The sequence below is a fragment of the Sesamum indicum genome, linkage group LG10, assembly GCF_026168435.1.
Source record: "Sesamum indicum cultivar Baizhima isolate 11 linkage group LG10, ASM2616843v1, whole genome shotgun sequence".
Classification (NCBI taxonomy): domain Eukaryota; kingdom Viridiplantae; phylum Streptophyta; class Magnoliopsida; order Lamiales; family Pedaliaceae; genus Sesamum; species Sesamum indicum.
In genome coordinates, this window is record NC_142666.1 from 997,754 (window position 1) to 1,018,418 (window position 20,665).

General features: G+C 32.4%; 4 protein-coding genes and 1 non-coding gene across 6 annotated transcripts; 1 reads left to right on the forward strand and 4 right to left on the reverse strand.

The window, feature by feature from the left end:
* Nucleotides 1–1,687: 1,687 nt before the first annotated feature.
* Nucleotides 1,688–1,762, reverse strand: TRNAP-UGG (transfer RNA proline (anticodon UGG)). The gene has a single exon. It is a non-coding gene; the product is annotated as a tRNA-Pro (tRNA).
* Nucleotides 1,763–2,004: 242 nt separating this feature from the next.
* LOC105172880 (proline-rich receptor-like protein kinase PERK15) lies at nucleotides 2,005–6,948 on the reverse strand. Of its 2 annotated transcripts, XM_011094478.3 has the most exons (9): nucleotides 6,812–6,948; nucleotides 5,707–6,364; nucleotides 5,288–5,326; nucleotides 4,059–4,583; nucleotides 3,789–3,946; nucleotides 3,459–3,535; nucleotides 3,075–3,222; nucleotides 2,819–2,980; nucleotides 2,005–2,621 (listed from the first exon to the last, which is right to left on the reverse strand). In XM_011094478.3, exons 2-9 carry the CDS (start codon nucleotides 6,275–6,277, stop codon nucleotides 2,388–2,390), a joined length of 1,914 nt encoding a protein of 637 aa, XP_011092780.1. In that variant the 5' UTR covers nucleotides 6,278–6,364; nucleotides 6,812–6,948; the 3' UTR covers nucleotides 2,005–2,387. The 2 variants fall into 2 exon arrangements, with proteins under 2 accessions (XP_011092780.1, XP_011092781.1); XM_011094479.3 differs by lacking the exon at nucleotides 5,288–5,326.
* A 1,127-nt stretch (nucleotides 6,949–8,075) lies between these two features.
* On the forward strand, nucleotides 8,076–11,910 carry LOC105172879 (ras-related protein Rab7). The gene is made up of 7 exons (XM_011094476.3): nucleotides 8,076–8,388; nucleotides 8,891–8,917; nucleotides 9,025–9,124; nucleotides 9,523–9,669; nucleotides 10,197–10,277; nucleotides 11,160–11,305; nucleotides 11,621–11,910. The coding sequence occupies exons 1-7, from the start codon at nucleotides 8,336–8,338 to the stop codon at nucleotides 11,685–11,687; spliced, it is 621 nt and encodes a 206-aa protein (XP_011092778.1). The 5' UTR covers nucleotides 8,076–8,335; the 3' UTR covers nucleotides 11,688–11,910.
* Nucleotides 11,911–14,057: 2,147 nt separating this feature from the next.
* Nucleotides 14,058–15,554, reverse strand: LOC105172878 (uncharacterized). The gene is made up of 2 exons (XM_011094475.3): nucleotides 15,458–15,554; nucleotides 14,058–15,040 (listed from the first exon to the last, which is right to left on the reverse strand). The coding sequence occupies exons 1-2, from the start codon at nucleotides 15,500–15,502 to the stop codon at nucleotides 14,216–14,218; spliced, it is 870 nt and encodes a 289-aa protein (XP_011092777.1). The 5' UTR covers nucleotides 15,503–15,554; the 3' UTR covers nucleotides 14,058–14,215.
* Nucleotides 15,555–18,625: 3,071 nt separating this feature from the next.
* Nucleotides 18,626–19,286, reverse strand: LOC110012722 (uncharacterized). The gene is made up of 2 exons (XM_088886056.1): nucleotides 19,126–19,286; nucleotides 18,626–18,999 (listed from the first exon to the last, which is right to left on the reverse strand). The coding sequence occupies exons 1-2, from the start codon at nucleotides 19,183–19,185 to the stop codon at nucleotides 18,736–18,738; spliced, it is 324 nt and encodes a 107-aa protein (XP_088742182.1). The 5' UTR covers nucleotides 19,186–19,286; the 3' UTR covers nucleotides 18,626–18,735.
* Nucleotides 19,287–20,665: the final 1,379 nt, after the last annotated feature.

Genomic DNA, 20,665 nt, shown 5'->3' on the forward strand with positions numbered 1-20,665 from the left:
AAAAACCCCCCAATTTTTTAATTTGAAGTATAAAAAAGTCCATTGTGCTCTTACAAAAATTATTTTCTGAATTTTTTTTAAAGAGATTTCTCAAAGGCAAAATCACCCTATGTCGAAATTTTTTCTAATTCTAATTTCATTTATTTATCAAGCTCTTTTTATTTTCATAATTCTAAAATACTTGAAGCTCATTTTAGTTTAGTTTCAATTGTTTGTCAAATAAAATTAAAAATAAATTTATACATACATATATATATATATATATATATTTACTTAAAAAATTATCCAATTAATAAAACTAAAAGGTCGGATGAACTAATAAAAAATATAAAATTAATACATATTTATATATATGGTAATTATATGCATGTATAAATTTATTTTTAATTTAATTTGACAAATAAGTGAAACTAAAATAAAATGAGCTCCAATTACTTTAGATTATAAAAATAAAAAGAGTTCGATGAACAACTAAAATTAGAATTAGACAAAGCTTTGACAAATAATAGTTTTGATATTTTAAAATTTTATTTATTTATTTACTTATTTATTTTTCACAAAATAATTTTGGTAATGGTAAAATGGACTTTTCAAACTTAAAAATTAAAAATCAGGGTTTTCTTTTAAGGATTTAATACTTTAGAAGGATAATTGATATGGGGTGGATACTTTAAAAATGGTATAACCTTCTTTTTTTAAAAAAAAATTAAATAAATTCATAGGAATTCATTCTAATTTATAAAATTACAACTACACCCCATGATATTATAATTATAAATACAACTTCACCCCCTATTTAGAGAAAAAGCTTATACAAACGCCATTGTAAACATTACACCAACACCTCTCACGGGGTGTTGTTGTAATTGGATAAAAGATGTGGGGTATTTGGGTATTTTGACCTATCCTTAGGGTGTATTAATACAATGTACACTAAATTTTAAATTCTTCTTATATGAATAATTCAAAATCATTTTTTCAAATTCAAATTTATCAACCTTTCTGACTCTAATCTGCCTTTGCTTCAAACCCTTCTGTACTTCAAATTGGATTTGTTGTGCAAAGAGTGCGTTATGACCCGTGGCCGCCTGCCTGGTGGGGGCGGCTCCTCCGTTGTGGGTAAACGGGAAACACGACTCTACGAACCCGAGGAAAGGCTGCACAGCAGTAGTAGGGGGCGGTCCAGATCTTCTTTAATATTATAAAGACTTTCCAACGATGGTTCACCCGTGGATGTATTTAGTTTAGCCTGGGTTTGGGCCCTACCTATTCACTCGTATCGACAACATTCGCCTCTACGCTTTCTTCTTTTGCTACAGCTACCGGGCCAACTCATTCCCCAGAGAGGATTCGGTGTAAAAGAGACTTTCTTTCCCGGTCGATCCAGTTCTCTCAGAAAGAATGGAGATGAAAATCAAGACAGAAAACTGTAACTAAGAAATTCAATGAGACAAGTCCCTTCTTCGTTATGCGAGACTGGCAACAAACAAGGCTTGTTGCCTTTTAGTAGACAGGAAATGAGACCTCATCAACTACTTAGTCTTCTGGACAAAGAGAAAGCACAACAACCGCTCTTCTAAATTTAGATTAACACCATCTCTAACATAAACATAATAGTAATCCCGGCGTCTTACCTTGTGGAATTGGGGTTTGCTGGATTACGTTTGAGGCTGACTCCGACCCCACATCAAGGTGACAGGATTCGAACCTATGGCCCTCTGTACCCAAAACAGATGCGCTGACCAGACTGCGCTACACCTCGTCTCACCACCCCGGAGCATATAGATCCACCCGATCGATGAAGACTCAAACCGAAGATTGGCTAGATGGGAGTAGCTCATGCCTTGCTCGGAAAATGATGTTTGATAAGATGGATTCGTTCGTGAAAGAAAGAAAATGCAATGGTGGGAAATGAACAGAAATGGCTGATATATCTAAATGCAGTTATACTTTACTCCATATACAAATGTATATATGTACATACTTATATATGTTCAGAATGTACATAGTGCATAACTTCCATTGTTAATTAAAGTACACTGATTCAATTACAATAAAAACATAAACCCTAATAATTAATCGATTTCCTATATAGCCAAACAAATTTTCCCAATGCCTCCCAAAATCTCCAACACATCAAACTAAAACATATTACACACTATTCACTTATTGAGTAAGAATCAAACCCCAAGAAAACATCATTAAAAAAAAATACAATAATGTGTTCAAAACTTTATTTAAAACTGTAGAAACTACAAATAACTTGCATTTCATCATCATGTTCACGACGACCATCCTAGATAAGTAGGCATATATATTATAATGATGATTTGCATTTTTTATTGCTAGCGTGGACGTGATTTTTCTTTTTTTGGGTTCAAGAATATTCAAGGGCGGTTAGCGGGGTTGGGCCGGCCAAGTTCACTGCTGTTGTTAACAAATTCACCCGTTTGGCCATGCTCGCCGCTGCTGAACTCTTGGCTGGACAATCCAGTGGCCTTCCTGAGTTTGTTCAATTCGGAAAGGGAGCTGCCGCTCGTGCTCAGCACTGCGCTATGCCCTGGCTTTGTCCCCTCATTTAGATCGTCTAGCGAGACGTCCCCCTCAAGGGCACGCACAATCTGTACATACACAAACAACCATCATCATGATCATGCTATGGCTTTTAATGTTGAGTAAGAGTAGCGGTAGTATGGGAAATTCTACCCAAAATTGGGTTTAGCTGCATTTTATTTAATTACATGCCAAGTGTAATATATTTGTAGTGTAATTTGGGGCATAATTCAGAAAAAAGTGATAAATCGCGTATTATATATACCTTGCTCATCTTAGGGCGTCTCCTGGCAGATTGCCTAATACAGGCGGCAGCACAAGTGACCATACGGAGCATCTCCTGGGGATCGTAGTTGTTCTCTAGCTTTGGATCCACTAACTCTTCATAGCTTCCTCCCTCTACAACTCTCATCAAAATAGGCCTAGCCTGTGCACATGTATTAATCAAAAGAGATTGCTCAAAATTTAATTTTTAACCACCTCTAAGGATATGTAATTTGGAAAGAAAATAAGATTTTTACCCAGTCAACTAAGGTATCGTCATCGTCGTCCCTGCTAACATCAATAGGGCGTCGTCCGGTTATAAGCTCCAAAAGCACGATTCCGAATGAGTATACGTCGGATTTCTCAGTTAGTTTCCCACTTGATGCATACTCGGGAGCCAAGTACCTGCATACCAAGTTGATTAATCAATAGTTGTCCTACGTTTGACAGATCGTTAATTTTTTTAAAAAAATAATTAAACTAAGTTCATTATTTAAATTTGATCAGATCAAATTAATCATGCTATATTTATCGCAGTGATTGATCATTCGTTTAGAATGTAATGCAATTGATTTGACTAAGTATGCCTCGTTTAATTCCGTGAGAATTGCAAGTAATAAAAAGATATTGGTTGTTCATACCCAAATGTCCCCATGATCCTAGTCGAAACATGGGTGTTGGTGTCCGAAGAAAGCTTAGCTAATCCAAAATCAGCCACCTGCAATAAGTGTAACTTTTTAGAATATAATAAACTCGAATGAATTCAGAGTAAGAAAAATAGAACAACACAATTATTTTTTATACTCTGTCTATGTGAGATAGAGGGATGGTGCATTGTATTGTATGAATAGTAAATTCTAATTCAGAATTGGGTTTGACCAAATCTAAACTAATTATATGTCATGTATAATATATTTGTCGTGTGATCAGTATAAAATTAAAAGAAAAATGATTATAAATGTGTGTTTTACCTTCGCCTCAAAATTTTCATCAAGCAAAATATTAGCAGCTTTAATATCTCTGTGGATAATGCGAGGATGACAATCTTCATGAAGGTAAGCAAATCCTTTGGCTGATCCCAAAGCAATTTTAAGCCTACTAGGCCAATCCATAGGTGGGCGACCCTTTGCTACATGAAACATAGTAAATGAGAGATATTAGAATAGTAGGTTCATTACATAATTCAGTTCAAAATGTCTATTTGAACAACAGACGTGATTTTGGTAAGAATTTAATATTACCGTAAAGGTGATACTCGAGGGTTCCGTTGGACACGAACTCATAGACTAACAACCTTTGAGATCCGGCAATGCAATAACCAACCAAGGAAACCAAGTGGCGATGATGAACTCGACTAATGATATCAACCTCAGCTTGGAACTCACGCTCGCCCTGCCCGCTGTTGGCTTTCAAGCTCTTCACAGCAACTTCTTTCCCATTGTGCAGCACTCCCTTGTAAACGTATCCGAATCCTCCTTGCCCGAGTAGGTTTGCTTGTGAGAAGTTACTAGTTGCCATAGCCAAATCATTGTAGGTGAAGTTGCTCTGGTTGAAGCCGATGGCCATAGCTGGGTGTGGGGGCGGCATCGGAGGCCCATGCTGCCCAGAAAATCCGGAGCTCATCATCTCACCGCTCATCATCGGTGGAGGTGGAGGTGGTCCTGCCATCCAGCCATGCTCGGAGCTCACTCCAGCATTGCTAGGAGGCCGCGGTAGTTTCATCATGCCGTCAGGGTATCCATTGTTCTGCCAGTTGTTGTAGTAACCTGCATCAAAACGCATCCTCCATTGTTTTATTCAGTTTAATCAGAAGCGGCAGAATCCTAGGACGTGTTTGGATGAAATCATAAGTTCTTTAAACTAATTTTATAAAATGTTTGAAAACTTGGATAAATCTTCTGTTCTAGAGTTTGTAGAAAAATAAAATATTGTAAAATTCTAAACTTTTTGAGAAAAGGTTTAATGCATTTTTAGTTCAGTAACTATATATATTTTTTGCATTAATTTAATCTTTTATTTTGTCAGAATTGTAAAAAAAATTTATATACATTTTTAACATTTAACCCAAAAATCTAAAATTGGCTAGCAAATTTCCCTCCAATTTCATATTACCAGATTCGACGTGACAACTTATACCATGTTATTTTTTTTTTTCCTGACAAAAGCTCTACATCATGTCAACAAACAACAAATAAGGTCAAAAGCCTCAAATTTTAAATGACGCTGGCTTGCATATTTCGCTTTTCCATCAATTTTAAATTTTTTTGACAAAATTTGTCCTTCAATCAAGAAATTAAAAAAGATATAGAATTAAAATATCAAAAATTTATAATTACATAATTAAAAATGTATTTAAATATTAAAAGAATCTTTTAATTTATCTTTAAAATTTTAACCAACTACTTTAATTTTAATTATATTAATTATTTTATAAAAAAAAAATGATGCTCTCGATAAAAAAAATGCCCACCTGGGGGTTGGCCGCCACCACCCATCCCATTTGGTCCGTCTGTGGATAAAAAAGCAATTATCAATTGAAAAAAGAAAATCAGCAATGCTTTCTTTTTTCATAAAGAAATCTCTAAAAATGAATATATAAATTAATCACATGGACATAGAGTAGTTTCTTTTTCTATGTTTGTTTTTAGCAAATGAAAAATTTTAATAAAAATTGAATTTGATCGAATTTGAATCAATTATATGTAAGTATAATACACTTATCCTATAATTGATATACAATTAAAAAAAATATCAAATAATTTATTTGGTTTGATCAATTTTAAATAAGAATATTTCTTAATTAGAGAATGAAGATAACACATATTTTGTGATTAATTTTTTTCAGATAAAATATAATTTGAATAAGAATTTTGATATTGGGTGACGTACTTGGATTTCCACGAGGGTTGTCTCCATAGTAACCATTATTACGCTGACGCCGGCGCTTCTTGCTTCTAATGCAGCAAACCAACGCAACGATGAAAATTATGAGCAGTAATAATACCCCTGCGACTGCTCCTGCTATAATAGCTTTATCGCTATTAATCGCCGGTTCATTGTGGCGCCCAGAAGGGAGCGCCTTATCAGCCGGCGGAGACAGCGTCGAGCCCGAACCCCCATGATGATGTGAGCCAGACCTTTCCGACGCTGGTGGTGATATTGAAGATCCGTCGTGGTCGCTAGACCCTGGTGAGCTTTTTGAATGCGGAGGTGTGGAATCTGAATCTGGTGATGGTGAGTTGGGAGCTGGTGATGATGATGAATCTGATGAGCTGTCAGGTGAAGGAGGCGTCGACGACGAACCATCCGACAATGCGTCAGACGCCGGCGGCACTGGTGAAGCCTCGGACGAGGAAGGCGGCGGCGGCGGCGAAGAATCCGACGAGGTAGAGGAAGGCGGGGGCGGCGAAGATTCCGACGAGGAAGAGGAAGAATCTAAAGAACCATCCGTCGACGACATTTTTGACAATACTCTATGTATACGACCCCGATCGATCTACTGTCAAATCAATACACGAACACCCCGCCGCTCTCCCAAGAAATCACCCTGCACGTAAGTTGTAACAACATTCAACAACCTCCCCTCAATTACCTTCTGTTATTAGTCAAATTACCATGCATTTCATATGAAAAAAATAACAATAATAGTCATCAATCATACAACATGCATCAACACACTCAAATATAAATCCATCCAGCAATTTAAAATAAAAAAAAATCCAACTGCATCCAAATACGATCCCAATACATACGTATATACGTCTATATTTTCCGTTCTTATAATTATTAATTTAAAACGATATAAAAATGAATCAAATATAATAAATAACCTTTTTTTTTTTCCTTTTCAAATAGCTAAAAAACTGTACTATATATATATATATATGTATAAGTGTGTGTACTCTCACAACAAATATGTAATGATACAGGAGCAAAGAGGGAGGTGGAAATGAGGGAGAAAATAGGAGAGAAGAAGAGGAGATGATGATGATACCTTTAGGAGAAAGGGCAGGGATGATTCTCAAATGAGGAGGAAAAACAGACAGTGCATGATAATAGTTTCAACGTAAGAAACTATTGCCCTAATCCCATGATTCTCCTATAAAGAAGGAAACTAAACTGAGGTTTCTATTTTTAGTTTTTTTCTTTTCTTTTTTGTTTTTGGATTGAAATAATATTTGATTTTATTACAACCCCGTAGATATTTTTGCTTTTTTTGGGACGTCCACATATGGTCAATTATGTTTAAGAATTGAGTAAACGGTCATGCTTAACTAGACCAACTCGTTGAGATTAATGGCCTAACAGATGTCATTATCGTCCCCCTTTTTTCGTGTTCCTGCTAAATATTTTCATCAATATTTCAACCGAAAATGTTGCCATTTTTAAGCTATGGTGGAGGAATCCTACCTTGTATTCTCCTCGATCCATTCTTATTTAATCGATAAAATATATATAGTGAAAAATAATTAATTGGAGAATTGAATTTTCTATTTTAAATCATATTTTATTTTATTTTTATTTAATATATAAGTCGTGTGTACAAATATATAATATATATGTATGTATATTAAATAAATAAAATTAAAATCCAATTAAAATAAGTAGAGTTATATTTCTAATTTTTTCTATGATTTATTGTAGAAGAAAATATTTGACAAAAATGTTTTATTGACATTGACATATATTAAAGTAGGCAACAAATAAGTGTCAATGATTTTGGACCTATAAATAAATTTAAATTTGTTAAAATTAAAAAGAAAAAGAAAGACCAAAAATATAAGATATATTTTCGAATAATTACACTACAAGACTATATATGAAGACATTATAACCATTCAAAAAATCCAACACCACAAAATTCGGAAAGAGGATTGGAAAATAATTTATTAATTCCACATTTAAGAATTCTTTTCTTTATAAATTTTATAATTCATTCAGATTATTCGATTTGCAACTGCCATTGAAAATTATTTTTTCTTAAATAATATTATCATTTAGAATGATAATTATTTTTACGAACAATTTTTTTTCCGAGAATTAGTTATTCAAACATCGATTGATATTTTATGTATATTGTAAAATTATTTACATTTTTTAAGAATTAACTTAAAAATTATTGTGATTATTGTAAGTGTTATATAATTAATTATTTTTATTAATTATATGATAAATATAATTTATTTATTATATGATTTAATTAAAAAAAAGAAATTACTAAAAAAGAGAATAATCCAGCAGGACGAACTTGTGCAGATGGGAACAGAAAATAGAGCAAGTCGCCAGCTAGAAACATCCGTTGCCATGCTGTCTAGAGAGAGAAACGGTTGAAACGAAAGGAAAATAGAGAGAGAAAGAGCATCGGAATCGAATCAAAGTCCAGAAACTCAAATTCGATCGCCTCTGTGGGAACAGGTAGAGAGAGAGAGAGAGAGAGAGAGAAAGCCCGGCGCCTTTGTGCTTTTCGCAGTCGAGGAATCTGAGATCGGGTCAACTACCCAACCCGGACCCGAAAAGGATGCCGTCCCGCAGAAGAGCTCTCCTTAAGGTTATCATCCTCGGCGATAGCGGGTCAGTTTTTCTTCTTTCTGTTTGTTAATAAACCGGATTTTATATGGAATATTTAGTTTTCGATTTGTTTGAATGTGGATCTTTAGTTTCTAGGTTTAGAGGCACAAGTTTTTTATGTTTTGGTGTTTTACGGATTCAATTCTGGCTGATCTGAACTCTAGTGTACCCGGTGGGATTTGTGAATTCTGTAGAACATGGAATTCGTTGAATTTTCTCTCTAATAAATTGAGTATCAAATTTGCAAGTGCTTGGAAAGTAGGACCATCAAAGAAGAAGGGGGATGAAGTAATGTTCAACTTACCAAAATTGCATTGCAAAATTATGTTTATACACTGTACAAGCATTTATTTCGTGCTATCCTTTAGGATTAAGTGGTTTAGCGTTTCGCAAACTACAATTCTGGTCCATACATAGCCTGTTGTTTCATATGTAAGTTTGTTTACAACTTTCTTGCATTTGATTGACGAGTGTTTGGTAAATGTGTCTTGTTTGTGATTTTCAGGGTGGGGAAGACCTCCTTGATGAATCAGTATCCTCAGTCGCATTCATTTGTTCAAATAATTGCTCAGCTTTAGGTAGATTACTATTATGAAAATTAGATACAAGTTTGATATTTCTTTGATCTGTTTGTTAAAGATATGTAAATAAGAAGTTTAGCAACCAATACAAGGCGACAATTGGGGCGGATTTCCTGACAAAGGAAGTGCAGTTTGAGGATCGCCTTTTCACTTTACAGGTCAGTCTGGGAGGTATTTGTTTCATCATCATAAAATTAAATTCTGCTTCTTGTAACTAAAGAAATAGTAACAAATGAAGTTTATGGGAATGTTGCTGTCAATAGTTAACACGAGCCCTGTGACCTACAATTATTGCATTTGGAATTGTTCTTCCCTCTGGAAGCTTGGCCTTTTGGGTTAAAACTGATTCTTGATAAAATGAAACCCTTTAATGCTCGCTTTTTCTATGGATTCTTCAATGGGAGCTCCACAATTTTCTCATATGACACATGAAATTTATGTTCGCCTCTAATGCACCAGCGACTCAGGTCAATGACTTAGTTTCTAGTTGTATTTCTCATGAACTTGTACGATATTTGGGCTTCTCATGCCCTCAGATGAGTCTTTGGTTGATTAGATATGGGATACTGCTGGCCAAGAAAGATTTCAAAGTCTTGGGGTTGCTTTCTACCGTGGTGCTGATTGCTGTGTTCTTGTCTATGATGTCAATGTGATGAAATCATTTGACAATCTCAACAATTGGAGAGAAGAGTTCCTAATCCAGGTGTGTATTTTACTTTTTTGTCTTGAATGTCTCCGTTCAATTTATGTTTTTATTTTTTCCCCTCAAATTGAAATAAGCATGATATTTTTTTTGCCATTTTTTCTTTCCCTATGTATTTCAACAAGATAGTAGATTTTATCTGGCTTTGTTTATGATAAAAATATTTACAAACCCCTCGTTATCCTGTATGAATAATATATGATGCCTATTGCCCAGATAATGGCAAAAATATTGGTTTACTGAACTCCGACTTTTTCTGTTCTGTTCTTCTGTGAGGGACAGGAGTGTAATTTTGGTCAAAGGACCAGGGTTTTTCATGTGTTAGCATAACTTGAAATTTTGCAGACTTCTTGTCAAGTGTTTCGGTTGAACCCCTAGAATTCTGTTGCCTGTTGCTTAATATAAATGGTTGCCGTGGGTGACATTTTGAGTGAACAAAGGATCATGTCATCCTTATGTGTTTTCTATTTTCTATCACATAATTGGAAAAATGCAAAATAACTAATGAAAGAGGAATTTTTCTGCAGGCTAGCCCATCAGATCCTGAAAATTTTCCATTTGTTGTGATTGGCAACAAGGTTGATGTGGATGGTGGAAATAGTAGAGTGGTAATCTAATCTCCTCTCTCTCTCTCTCTCTCTCTCTCTCTCTCTCTCTCTTTCTTTGTGCACTTCCATACTTGTCTTTTCTATCTTGTTCTTCCACCCCTACACCCAAAGAAAAGGACATGCACAAAGTTATACACACACACCGACCAAAACAAATTAAGGAAAAAAGGCTTATCTTCCATATGATTCAGTGGCGCTACTATAAAGGGGTCTGTATGGTATTAGACAGTGGTATCACCCATCTCTACTGGTGTCCAAGTAATTAAAGGAATGTGAAAGCAATACCATTATTGTGTTTTTTTATTTTTGGTCTGGTAAAATAGCAAGTAACCACTATATGTCTACTAATATTTGTTATTCTTATGTCTTTGTTTTGATTTCCTTATTTTTTCCTGTACTTTGAAATTCAAAATTTTCAACAGTATGTTTACAAATAAATTTTTTATTATTTGTTTGAGTTCATGTTTTCTGTAACTCTAAATTTTCATTCATAAATCAAATAAGGTTGGGGTGTAGCTTGTGGACTGTCCATCTGGATTTCATATCTACTCAATGTTTGAATAGAAATTTTTGTTTGTATCATATACATGTATTTGTCAGTACCACACATGAATTGACAAATGATAGTTGTATTTCAGCCTTCTAGAAATTCAGCCTTTATATCTGTTGACCTAGCTCCTTCCTATCAATGAGGATGGGATGTCATACTTGTAATTGGGGCAATATGGTGTCAGAGGGTTATATGTTGATGGGGTGGTCATGGCCCAGTGGCATATATATTAGTTGTATTACATGTTGCTCACCACAATTTTTGGTTCTTGAAGGTGTAAACTTATCTTTGAGATTGACGAATGTTGTTTCACTTTGTTTGTGTTTGCATAGGTATCTGAGAAAAAGGCTCGGGCTTGGTGTGCCTCAAAGGGGAATATTCCTTACTTTGAGACCTCTGCCAAGGAAGGTACCAATGTTGAGGAAGCATTTCAGGTTATTGCAAAGAATGCCTTGAAGAGTGGAGAAGAAGAAGAAATGTGAGTAACCCCCTTTATGATCTTTGTCATAGTTATGTGTATATTATCTGTACCGTAACTATACTCTATCTAGTTGCTTATAATGCTGGCACTCTACTGTGTCATTTTGCATGTCTATCATATAATTCTGCATTTGTATTGTTTTAAAGTTGATTTTGATAGTTAACAGGCAAGGCAAAGTGAGAATAAAGAAGTTCCACTTGAAGTTTGAGATGCATATTAACACCATAGATACTGTGGTAGTTCATATTTCACTAATCTCTAATTCTTGATTATGACATTTTCTTCTTGGGGACATTATTGATGTTGGCGAAGATACCTGCCCGACACAATCGACGTGGGTAGCAGCAGTCAGCAAAGGTCAACTGGATGCGAATGTTGAACAGAGTTATATGATTGGAAAGTTGCTGGGATGCACCAAGAAACAATTGATTATTCTTGTGTTCTCCATGTTGTTCTAAGTTCACATTTGTATACTAGTAATGTGTGTATTATGGACCGTATTCATGTCCTTGTTGGTTGAACTTGCTTGCTTGGTCACTTTCAATGTATACTCTACTGTTTTCATTTGAGTATTTGACAAAATTGCAAGTATTCTTCGGTAAGCAGTTTATTAGTCATTACTTTAAGGGTAAATTACATTGATACTTCTGAGTTTAAGTCAAAATGTACATTTTTTTTTTTTATAAAATTATAGCTACACTCTTTGTAGTTATAGTTGTAAGTATAACTATACCCTATATTCAAAGATAAAATTTATACAAAACATTTTTTGAAAAACATTATACTAACATCCTTCAGGGGGTGGAGTTATAATTTTGTCAAATATAGGGATATTTTTGTAATTTGGCATAATTTTAGGAGGTCTTAATGAAATTTATCCTTACTTTTTAAGTACCTTAAACCCTTGGGCCTTGTTACTTTATTGTATGGGATAAGAGTAGGGGTGGCAATATGGGTGGAACTCATAGTTCCAATCCAATTTATCTAATCGTGATTATGTGAGTTGGGCAAGTTAAATATTTTATACCCAATAATTGTAATTCAAGAATTATATTTTATTGCAATTACATCCCTATCTGAAGAGATATTCATAATTTCTAAATAATATAAATGCATCTATAATTATGAAAAAATTCCATAAAAATCCGTTGTATTCTACTCTAAATATATATATATATATATATATATTAAAAAAATACCAAATCAAAAGAAAATAAAAAATACTGCAAGTTGATGTCTCAAGATTCATGGTTTCTTTATACTGCAATATCATCCAAAGAGGAGCCCTTGTTTGCCAGTTGGTTGTTACACACACACACACGCCCCATTGGCAATTTTATGCATTTATATATCACAAAGGGAAATTATGATTAATATATGGGATACACATAATTACACTCCCCTCTTTTGAAATTTTATATAATTATATATAAATTTTTTTATGATTTAAAAAATTATATTTAGTACTCTTAAAGTTTTTGTTTTCATCTAATAAATAAGTTCTCCCGATTGTCAAAATTCATTAAATTTGCTTATATTAACAAAAATATCAAAAAGAAAATGTATATTTACCATGGATTGACTTATTACTAACTTATTGCAGGTTAAATAAATATATTTATTATCAAATTTTTCTCATACGTCTTTTACGCATTAATGCATGTGAAGAGATATATTTTCACCGTTATATGAGTATTTTAATTCGAAAAAAATTATTGACCTGCAATACGTTAATAATAAGTCAAATTGAGGGTAAATATCAATTCTTATTCAGCCTTTTTTTGTTAATATCAGCAAATTCAATGATTTTTTATCAACGAGGGACTTATTTGTTAGATAGAAACAAACTTCAGAGATATTAAATGTAATTTTTTTAAAATTACATTGATAATGATGCTTCCAACCCCCATTAATTAATTTCATAGATAATATTAAATGCGAAATCAGATCATATATCTATCCGGTTGAAAATTATAAAATTCGAGACTCGAGTCGAGATACTCTGTTTACGTAATTTCGTCATGAGCTTCACTAAATTGGATTTTAAAGCATTTTTTTAAAATCAATTTACAAAGGTTCAAAAAAAAGGAAAATAAAAACATGGTTAGATGGAAATTTGTTGATATATTTATCCAAATATCCATATATCATAATTTTGTTAGGGTAAATTACAATCGCTCCTGAGATTTGACATAATGAATACTCACTCCTTGTTTGAAAAATTTATTTATACGTATGATTTTAATGGCCTTCTAACAATTAGTCCAATCTGTTAGGTTTTCATTTATTTCTTGTGTCGAACTGACTAAAATGTCCTTACGGTTTAAGAACTATAATTTTATTTATTTTTTTATGAATTAAGTGAATAAGTTTTTTTATATTTTTTTTAAAAATTTTCATCCAGTCCATCTACTTTTTTTACAATTTTTTTTAGTAAGAATAAAATTGACAATTTTATGCCCCATCTAGGGAGTACATATATAATTTCATTAAATATCAGGGGATATTTGTAATTTTTCAAATAATAATGGACTTTCATAATCATGTCAAATCTAAAAAAAAAAAAAACGTACTGTTATGATTTACCCTTTTTGTTAATGCTTATCCTAATATTAGTGTATAATCATAATCTTTTACTCTAAACTTTGAAACTTGATTGTTGCACTGTGTGTGTGTGTGGGTTTTCCTCCAAATTCTTATTTTTGGACTGCCTATATTTTATTAAAATTTTAGTTGGATTAGATACAGATTTCAGGCCATACAATAGTTGTATTAAGTGGAATGCATAAACTTTCACATTACAATTTGAAGTAACTCAGAGTTGGACAGTTTCAAGTATTATACATAGACAGACAACATACCCAACTTTATTCATCAAATGCAGCTATTGCATTTCACACTCACTTTCTACTGCTCATAAACTGAAACATTTGGCTGGGGCTCGAAATCTCTGTCGAAGGCCTTCTCTGCCCCCACACCAACAGCATCATCATTGTAGGATGAGACGTTAGGTCTCGGCTCAAAATCCTTAACAAAAGATTTCTTGTCTTCTGATTTGACATCATCATTATAGGCTGAAACATTAGGCCTCGGCTCGAAATCCTTAACAAAAGATTTCTTGTTTTCTGGTTTGACATCATCATTGTAGGCAGAGACATTAGGTCTCGGCTCAAAGTCCTTAACAAAAGACTTTTCATCTTCCGGTTTGACATCATCGTTATAGGCAGAAACATTAGGTCTCGGCTCAAAGTCCTTAACAAAAGACTTTTCATCTTCCGGTTTGACATCATCGTTGTAGGCAGAGACATTAGGTCTCGGCTCAAAGTCCTTAACAAAAGACTTTTCATCTTCCGGTTTCACATCATCGTTGTAGGCTGAAACATTTGGTCTTGGTTCAAAGTCATTCTTGTAAGATTTCTCATCTTTAGGGTTGAGATCATTAGCATAAGCAGTTGCACTAGGCCTTGGCTCAAATGTTCTCACAAAAGAGTTCTCATGTGTCTGCTTGACAGCATCGACATAAGCTGTGGCACTTGGCCTCGGCTCAAAGTCTTTGACGAAAGAGTGCTTGTGCTCGGGTTTGGCATGAAAGCCTGAACACTCACTCTTCTTGGTGTGGACATGAGAAGTAACTTTACTCGCATCCACAAGGCCTTCAACTAATACAGCCATTGCCTCATCCTTCACTACACCTTGCCAGTATTCCCCTTGATCTTTTCTTGCACTCACACACTACACCTCACAACAACTCATAATTAGTACCCACACACATATGTATATATCATCATAAAAAGGAAAAATTCTAAGTCAGAGGTCCAACCAGATCAATGACAGAACAAGTGTGATAAATTTGTTATTTTTTTCTAAATTATATACTAATCACATGATAAACGTATTAAACTTATTTTATAATTTGTTCAGGTTCGGCAAAAAAGAAATCAATAAAAGGCTATACAAAAAAATACAGAATATATATATATATATATCTTAAAGTAGACTAATACCCATATATTGATGGGATTCAAATTCACGACATCTTTTGTCATAAAAATATTAATTTTGTCATCTAAATTAAATTTCATTTGGGAGAAGAAAAGAATAATGAAATGGATTTGCAGAGTTGAAGAGGGAGGGATGAGTGATGCATACCAAGGCAAGAGAGAAGAGCCCCACTAGAATGTATTGAGATCTCATGATAGTCTTTTCAGTGAAGAAATTGGAATCTCTTTATGGATTTGAATTCTTACAAATGCACAAGTTTAGTTGCTATTTATAGAGAAAAAGTTCATGTTTTTCATGACAATTCAGTACAATCATTAGTTATTAATTATAGTATGATGGGTGGAGGCTTAATTAATATAATATAAAGATTTGGGATACACTTTGTTTTCATTTAGATATTTCAAAATTTTAGGGTGATTCTGAATTGATGGATTTTTATTTAAAAGAAGAACTTAGAGAAACAATTTAAATAATTCCATTTAAAAAAATTAAAATCTATCATTTTAAATTTTCAATTTAAAGAAGATTTTTTGGTATTTTTGTTACCACAATTATCACGTGAAGAACCAACGAGATATTAGTTGCATAGTGATTAAGCATGACGAGCCTCCCGTGATAAGTATGAGATTATGGATTCGGATCCTACTGAATATGTGATTATTTATCCCTATTTGTATGAATTTTATTATAATTTTTTTAAAAAAATTCATACTTTTCAAGGGGATCTTTTAAATTTGATTGTTATGATTATTATTAAAAATTATATTGATGTATTGATTGATTGATTTTTTTAGAATAATGTAATGATACATTTATCCATTCCTCTAAAACCCATCGTCGCTCCCGTTTTCATACCCCCTATTCTATCACTGAACCTTCCCTTTCCCTCTTCCCATTGCTGGCCTCCCGCCCTTCAACCCCCCTCTCTCTCTTTATATATATATATATATATATATATATATATATAATTTTTGTTATATATATATATATATATATAATTTTTGTTATATATATATATATATTGTACATATATTTTTAATTAAAATTTTTATATAAATATATTTAATGTAAAATATAAAAAATTTTAATCTAAATTCTTGATTTGATTGAAATAAATTTAGGCTATTGATCTTATTAGATGTATTTAAACTTTAGATTGAATGAAATTCAATAAGTTTAGAGTTGGGTAGATTGAGGGTTGTGATTATGTTGTTGATAAGCAATAATCATGTCTAAATCTGATTGACAGTTGATGTTCTTGTCTTAATCATTTATTATTGCAGTAATTCAAATGGTTGGTATTGTCTATTGTTTGCTGTGGACTGAGCACAACTACAGAAACTGACAATCTGAGTTTTAAAGACTCACTCATTTGTCTCATTTCATCCCTCCATATTCTATGTAAGTTGAGTAATAAAATATAAAATATGATTATTTATATTATATAATTAATAAAATTAAATATAAAATACTTGTTACATAATTAATTTAAATTTCATTATATTTATTTCAAATTAAAAACAAAAAGGTATAAAGACATAACACATGTAGATCGACCAAAAAACATTGCCACTCACAATGGCAATTCGTCACATTGAAACACCAAATTTTAAAATATCAATTAAATATTTAAATATTTATTTTAATATAATTGTTTATTTTAAATTATTCATATTATTTTTTAACTGTCAATATATTATATATTGGTTTGCCATTTTCGTTATATTAATAACCTGATCCATTTTTAAATATTTTTACTACTGAGTGAGACAACTCGCGACGTGATATTGTACGAAAGTCCAGCCGCAGCGGATTCCACAAGGCACGGCGTGCGCTCCGCGATGTCGTTTCTTGTCAAGTGAACGAATCTGGGCCTGCATGGACTAATTAGCCCAAACACAGATTGGGCTGATCTGCTGGGCCTGTTCTAATAGGATAAGATGTGGGCTAATTACTAATTGGCCTCTAACAAAACTACCTCTCAGTGTTTTTGTTTTTTTTTTTTTTTTTTTTTAAATTATTATTTAAATCTGTTAAAGTTCACATACTTATCTCAAATTTTTCATAAGTTATCTATTTTTTTAAAATTATAAAACACTTCATTTATCATACTTTATAAAAATAATATTTTAATTTAAAGAAATTAGACACAATTATGGACTGTAGCACTAACAACCAGATTATCATAATGATTCAAGTAAGTGTCCAAATTCAAAGTTTGAAACTCCTTACAACTAACCCATCATTAATTTTCACTACAGAACAGCCCACATTAGGTGTAGGTTTGCATCACGACTTGTCCTTTTTCTTACCTTAGGTATGTATCAAAAATTCTAACACAAATTGAATTTGGTTATATTTAAATTAATTTTATAATAAGTGTAATATATTTATAGTGTGATTGATGTGCAGTTCAAGAAAAGTAATTATTGGCATGATAAGTGTCATCGACAAGTCTATAACACTTGTTGTGTGATTGATTTGATTCGACCAAACTGATTTAGATTAAAAAAATAAAATAAAAATTGTATGTAGGTATACTTGTTATATTTTGCATACAAATATTTCGCAAATAATATAAAGTTGTATTTGGATTTGACGAAAAATTTTGAGAAAGGATTTCAAATAACTCTATTTAAAAGGAATTTGAAATCCATCCATATTCATTAAAACTTAGTACAAAATTAAAATAGAAAGGATTTCAAATCCTTTACATTTAGAATTATCCAAAGTCCAAATATATTCAAATAATTTGTTATTAAGTGTTTGAAATTATGAATTTCAAATCCTTCAATTCAAATGCAGCATAAGAGTTGTTGTTGCTCCTTACCCTCGACCTATTTTTACATCGATCTGGCTAAAGAATGTCAGCTACTATGAATCATATCACATTTGCATTCATATTTACATTGTGATGCACGTGAAATTTTTTTTTTCTTCTTATAAATAGGTGACTATAAGATTCAAATTCAGGATTTTTAATTTGGCCTGATTCTGGAACTGAAATAAATTGATCATCTCATCTAAAAGACTAAACTGTTGGAGAGAAAAATAATTTAATATTAATATTTTAGAATAATCGAGATTATTTTGATATTTTCATACTTAATTCATATATATAAGAAGAGAAAAAGATCTTTTGGACTATAAACGCAATTTTATTTAGAGCTTTAGCGGCAATTAATCAACAATAATTAATTAATATTCTCATAATTCAAAAACTAGATATTCAAAATAATATATATATATATATATAAAGGCAGTAAAAATATATAGAGCTATATATATATATATAAACACAGAAGCCTCAACAAATTTAAACGCGAGGAAGAACTGCTAAAGTATTGCATTATGAAGCTCAAGTTCAAACCTCGGACACAAAATGTAAATATTGTTCACGAGTTTTTGTTCTTACATTATTTACTTCAGACCATCCACATCGGACGCCTCTGATCTTTCGAATTATGATCATGATGATGATCATCGTGGCTGTGATATATTATAACATTAGCCTTGGTGTCGAAATTCCTGATGAAACGATCCCTTTCCGTGTTCAAATCGGTGGCAGAAGAACTCTGATGATCATGATGGAGAAGATCCGTGATGGCTTTAGGCATCTCATCACCGTTCATCACGCTCTTCCAGTATGCTCCCGGCTCTTTTCGTGCATCCGTAGCAACACAGGCGAACTGATGCATCAAAGAATAAAGCAGAGAACCAAATATATAAATAAATAATTACGATAGGAGAAGAACGACCAACGTAACATAACATAGTACGATACAAAAACAAGAAAGTGGGATGGAAAACATTACCAGTAGAAGAGAGAGGAGGAGGAGGAAGAGGGGTGAGAGAGGTAATGATCTCATTTTCATGTCTTCTACAAATAATGTTTGTTTGCGACTATAATGTGTGAACTGTACAACCTCTGACCTGCTATTTATAAAGAAACAAAGCTTATCTACATATATAAACATTATTTTGTTGCTAATTAACAAGGAGAGGTGATTATCATTCAATAGTCAACACCCCACGTTATGAGGCTGTGAACTTTTGAGAATCCTCACAACTACAGTAGTACACTTGTCATGTGATTGGTTTACAGTTCAAGAAACGTTTGACTAATTATAAAGCAAGTGTAGTTTATTATTTTTCCTAAACTATACACCAATCATACCACACTTGTCTTATTATTGATTCAGATCCTGTAAAATTCAATTTGAGTTAGAACTTTGAAGCAATATTGAAAAGCTTTTGGTGGTAGCTGCTACTGTTGCATATGAATTAATTACGATGATATATATACATACATACAATGATGCTCTAAAGGGTAAAATAGTAATATCATATCTCCAAGTGGTATCTTGATGCTTTGACCTCTGAACCAAATAATATTTTATAAATTTAGCTTCCTAATCTATGGAAATTTATATATGATGAAATGAGTGGCCAATGAGAGCTCTCCTTTTTAATATTCTCTATTATTTTATTTTTAAATTAAGCCCACTAGTTGTTGTTTAGTTTATGTGTGGAGCCTGACAAACTAATAGTCAACTACATCTTAGTACAAATTAACATTGCTAAAAGTCCTTATTTTTGTTGAGATACAACGTATACAGATGTAATGTGGGCCCCCCCTATATGCATAAAAGAAATCCACAATCATCACTTTGTAAGAAATACCTAATTTTGCAATTATAACTTACCCCATTTGCAGCCAAAGTAGGGGGAAAAGAATAGGGTTTGTGTTGATGATTATTTTAGAAAATAAGTCAACAGTTTTGCAAGTATCCAGACAAATGTAATATTATAGAGTATCACCATTTCATTATGTGTATGATGTTAGGGATATTTTTTGGTATATTATGTGTATGAATGATTGTCTTATACATCTTAACTTTGATTTGAATTCATTTTGATCCTTTATCTTTGGCAATATTAGATTTAATACTTTATCTATCAATTTTGCGTGGATTTGGTCGTTTAACCTAATTTATGATTCTTTAGCCCTTTTGATGATAAAAGCTAATAGTCTATCTTAATGTTCTAAGTATAATACAAACAAATATTTTTTTTCAATAAATCTACACTCTTATATCATTTTAGGCGAGTATTAACTACGAGATGCAAAATGAATGGATATATACGAACTGAAAAATTGCTCTTCAAAGTTGTGTAGGAATGAAATTATACGAAATTGGATCAAAATGACTAAAGTTAAGCAATTTTAAAAGCTATTGGATTAAAATTAAAATAAATAAATTTAAAATATTAAAATTAATAACAGACAAATTTAATAAATAATTTTCCCAAATATGTAATAATCATACATCCAATGTAATGTAGGCGGGACTG

Coding starts and splice junctions, on each gene's coding strand:
- LOC105172880 (XM_011094478.3), bottom strand. CDS start 6,277: ATGTCGTCGACGGATGGTTCTTTAGATTCTTCCTCTTCCTCGTCGGAA. Junction 4,584..5,287: donor TGGTGGCGGCCAACCCCCAG/GTGGGCATTTTT, acceptor GTTTTGATGCAG/GTTACTACAACAACTGGCAG. Junction 3,536..3,788: donor ATGAAAATTTTGAGGCGAAG/GTAAAACACACA, acceptor CACTTATTGCAG/GTGGCTGATTTTGGATTAGC.
- LOC110012722 (XM_088886056.1), bottom strand. CDS start 19,185: ATGAAAATGAGATCATTACCTCTCTCACCCCTCTTCCTCCTCCTCCTC. Junction 19,000..19,125: donor TCCTCCTCTCTCTTCTACTG/GTAATGTTTTCC, acceptor TTGATGCATCAG/TTCGCCTGTGTTGCTACGGA.
- LOC105172879 (XM_011094476.3), top strand. CDS start 8,336: ATGCCGTCCCGCAGAAGAGCTCTCCTTAAGGTTATCATCCTCGGCGAT. Junction 9,670..10,196: donor GAGAAGAGTTCCTAATCCAG/GTGTGTATTTTA, acceptor ATTTTTCTGCAG/GCTAGCCCATCAGATCCTGA. Junction 11,306..11,620: donor AGTGGAGAAGAAGAAGAAAT/GTGAGTAACCCC, acceptor ATGTTGGCGAAG/ATACCTGCCCGACACAATCG.
- LOC105172878 (XM_011094475.3), bottom strand. CDS start 15,502: ATGAGATCTCAATACATTCTAGTGGGGCTCTTCTCTCTTGCCTTG. Junction 15,041..15,457: donor GGCTCTTCTCTCTTGCCTTG/GTATGCATCACT, acceptor TGTGAGGTGTAG/TGTGTGAGTGCAAGAAAAGA.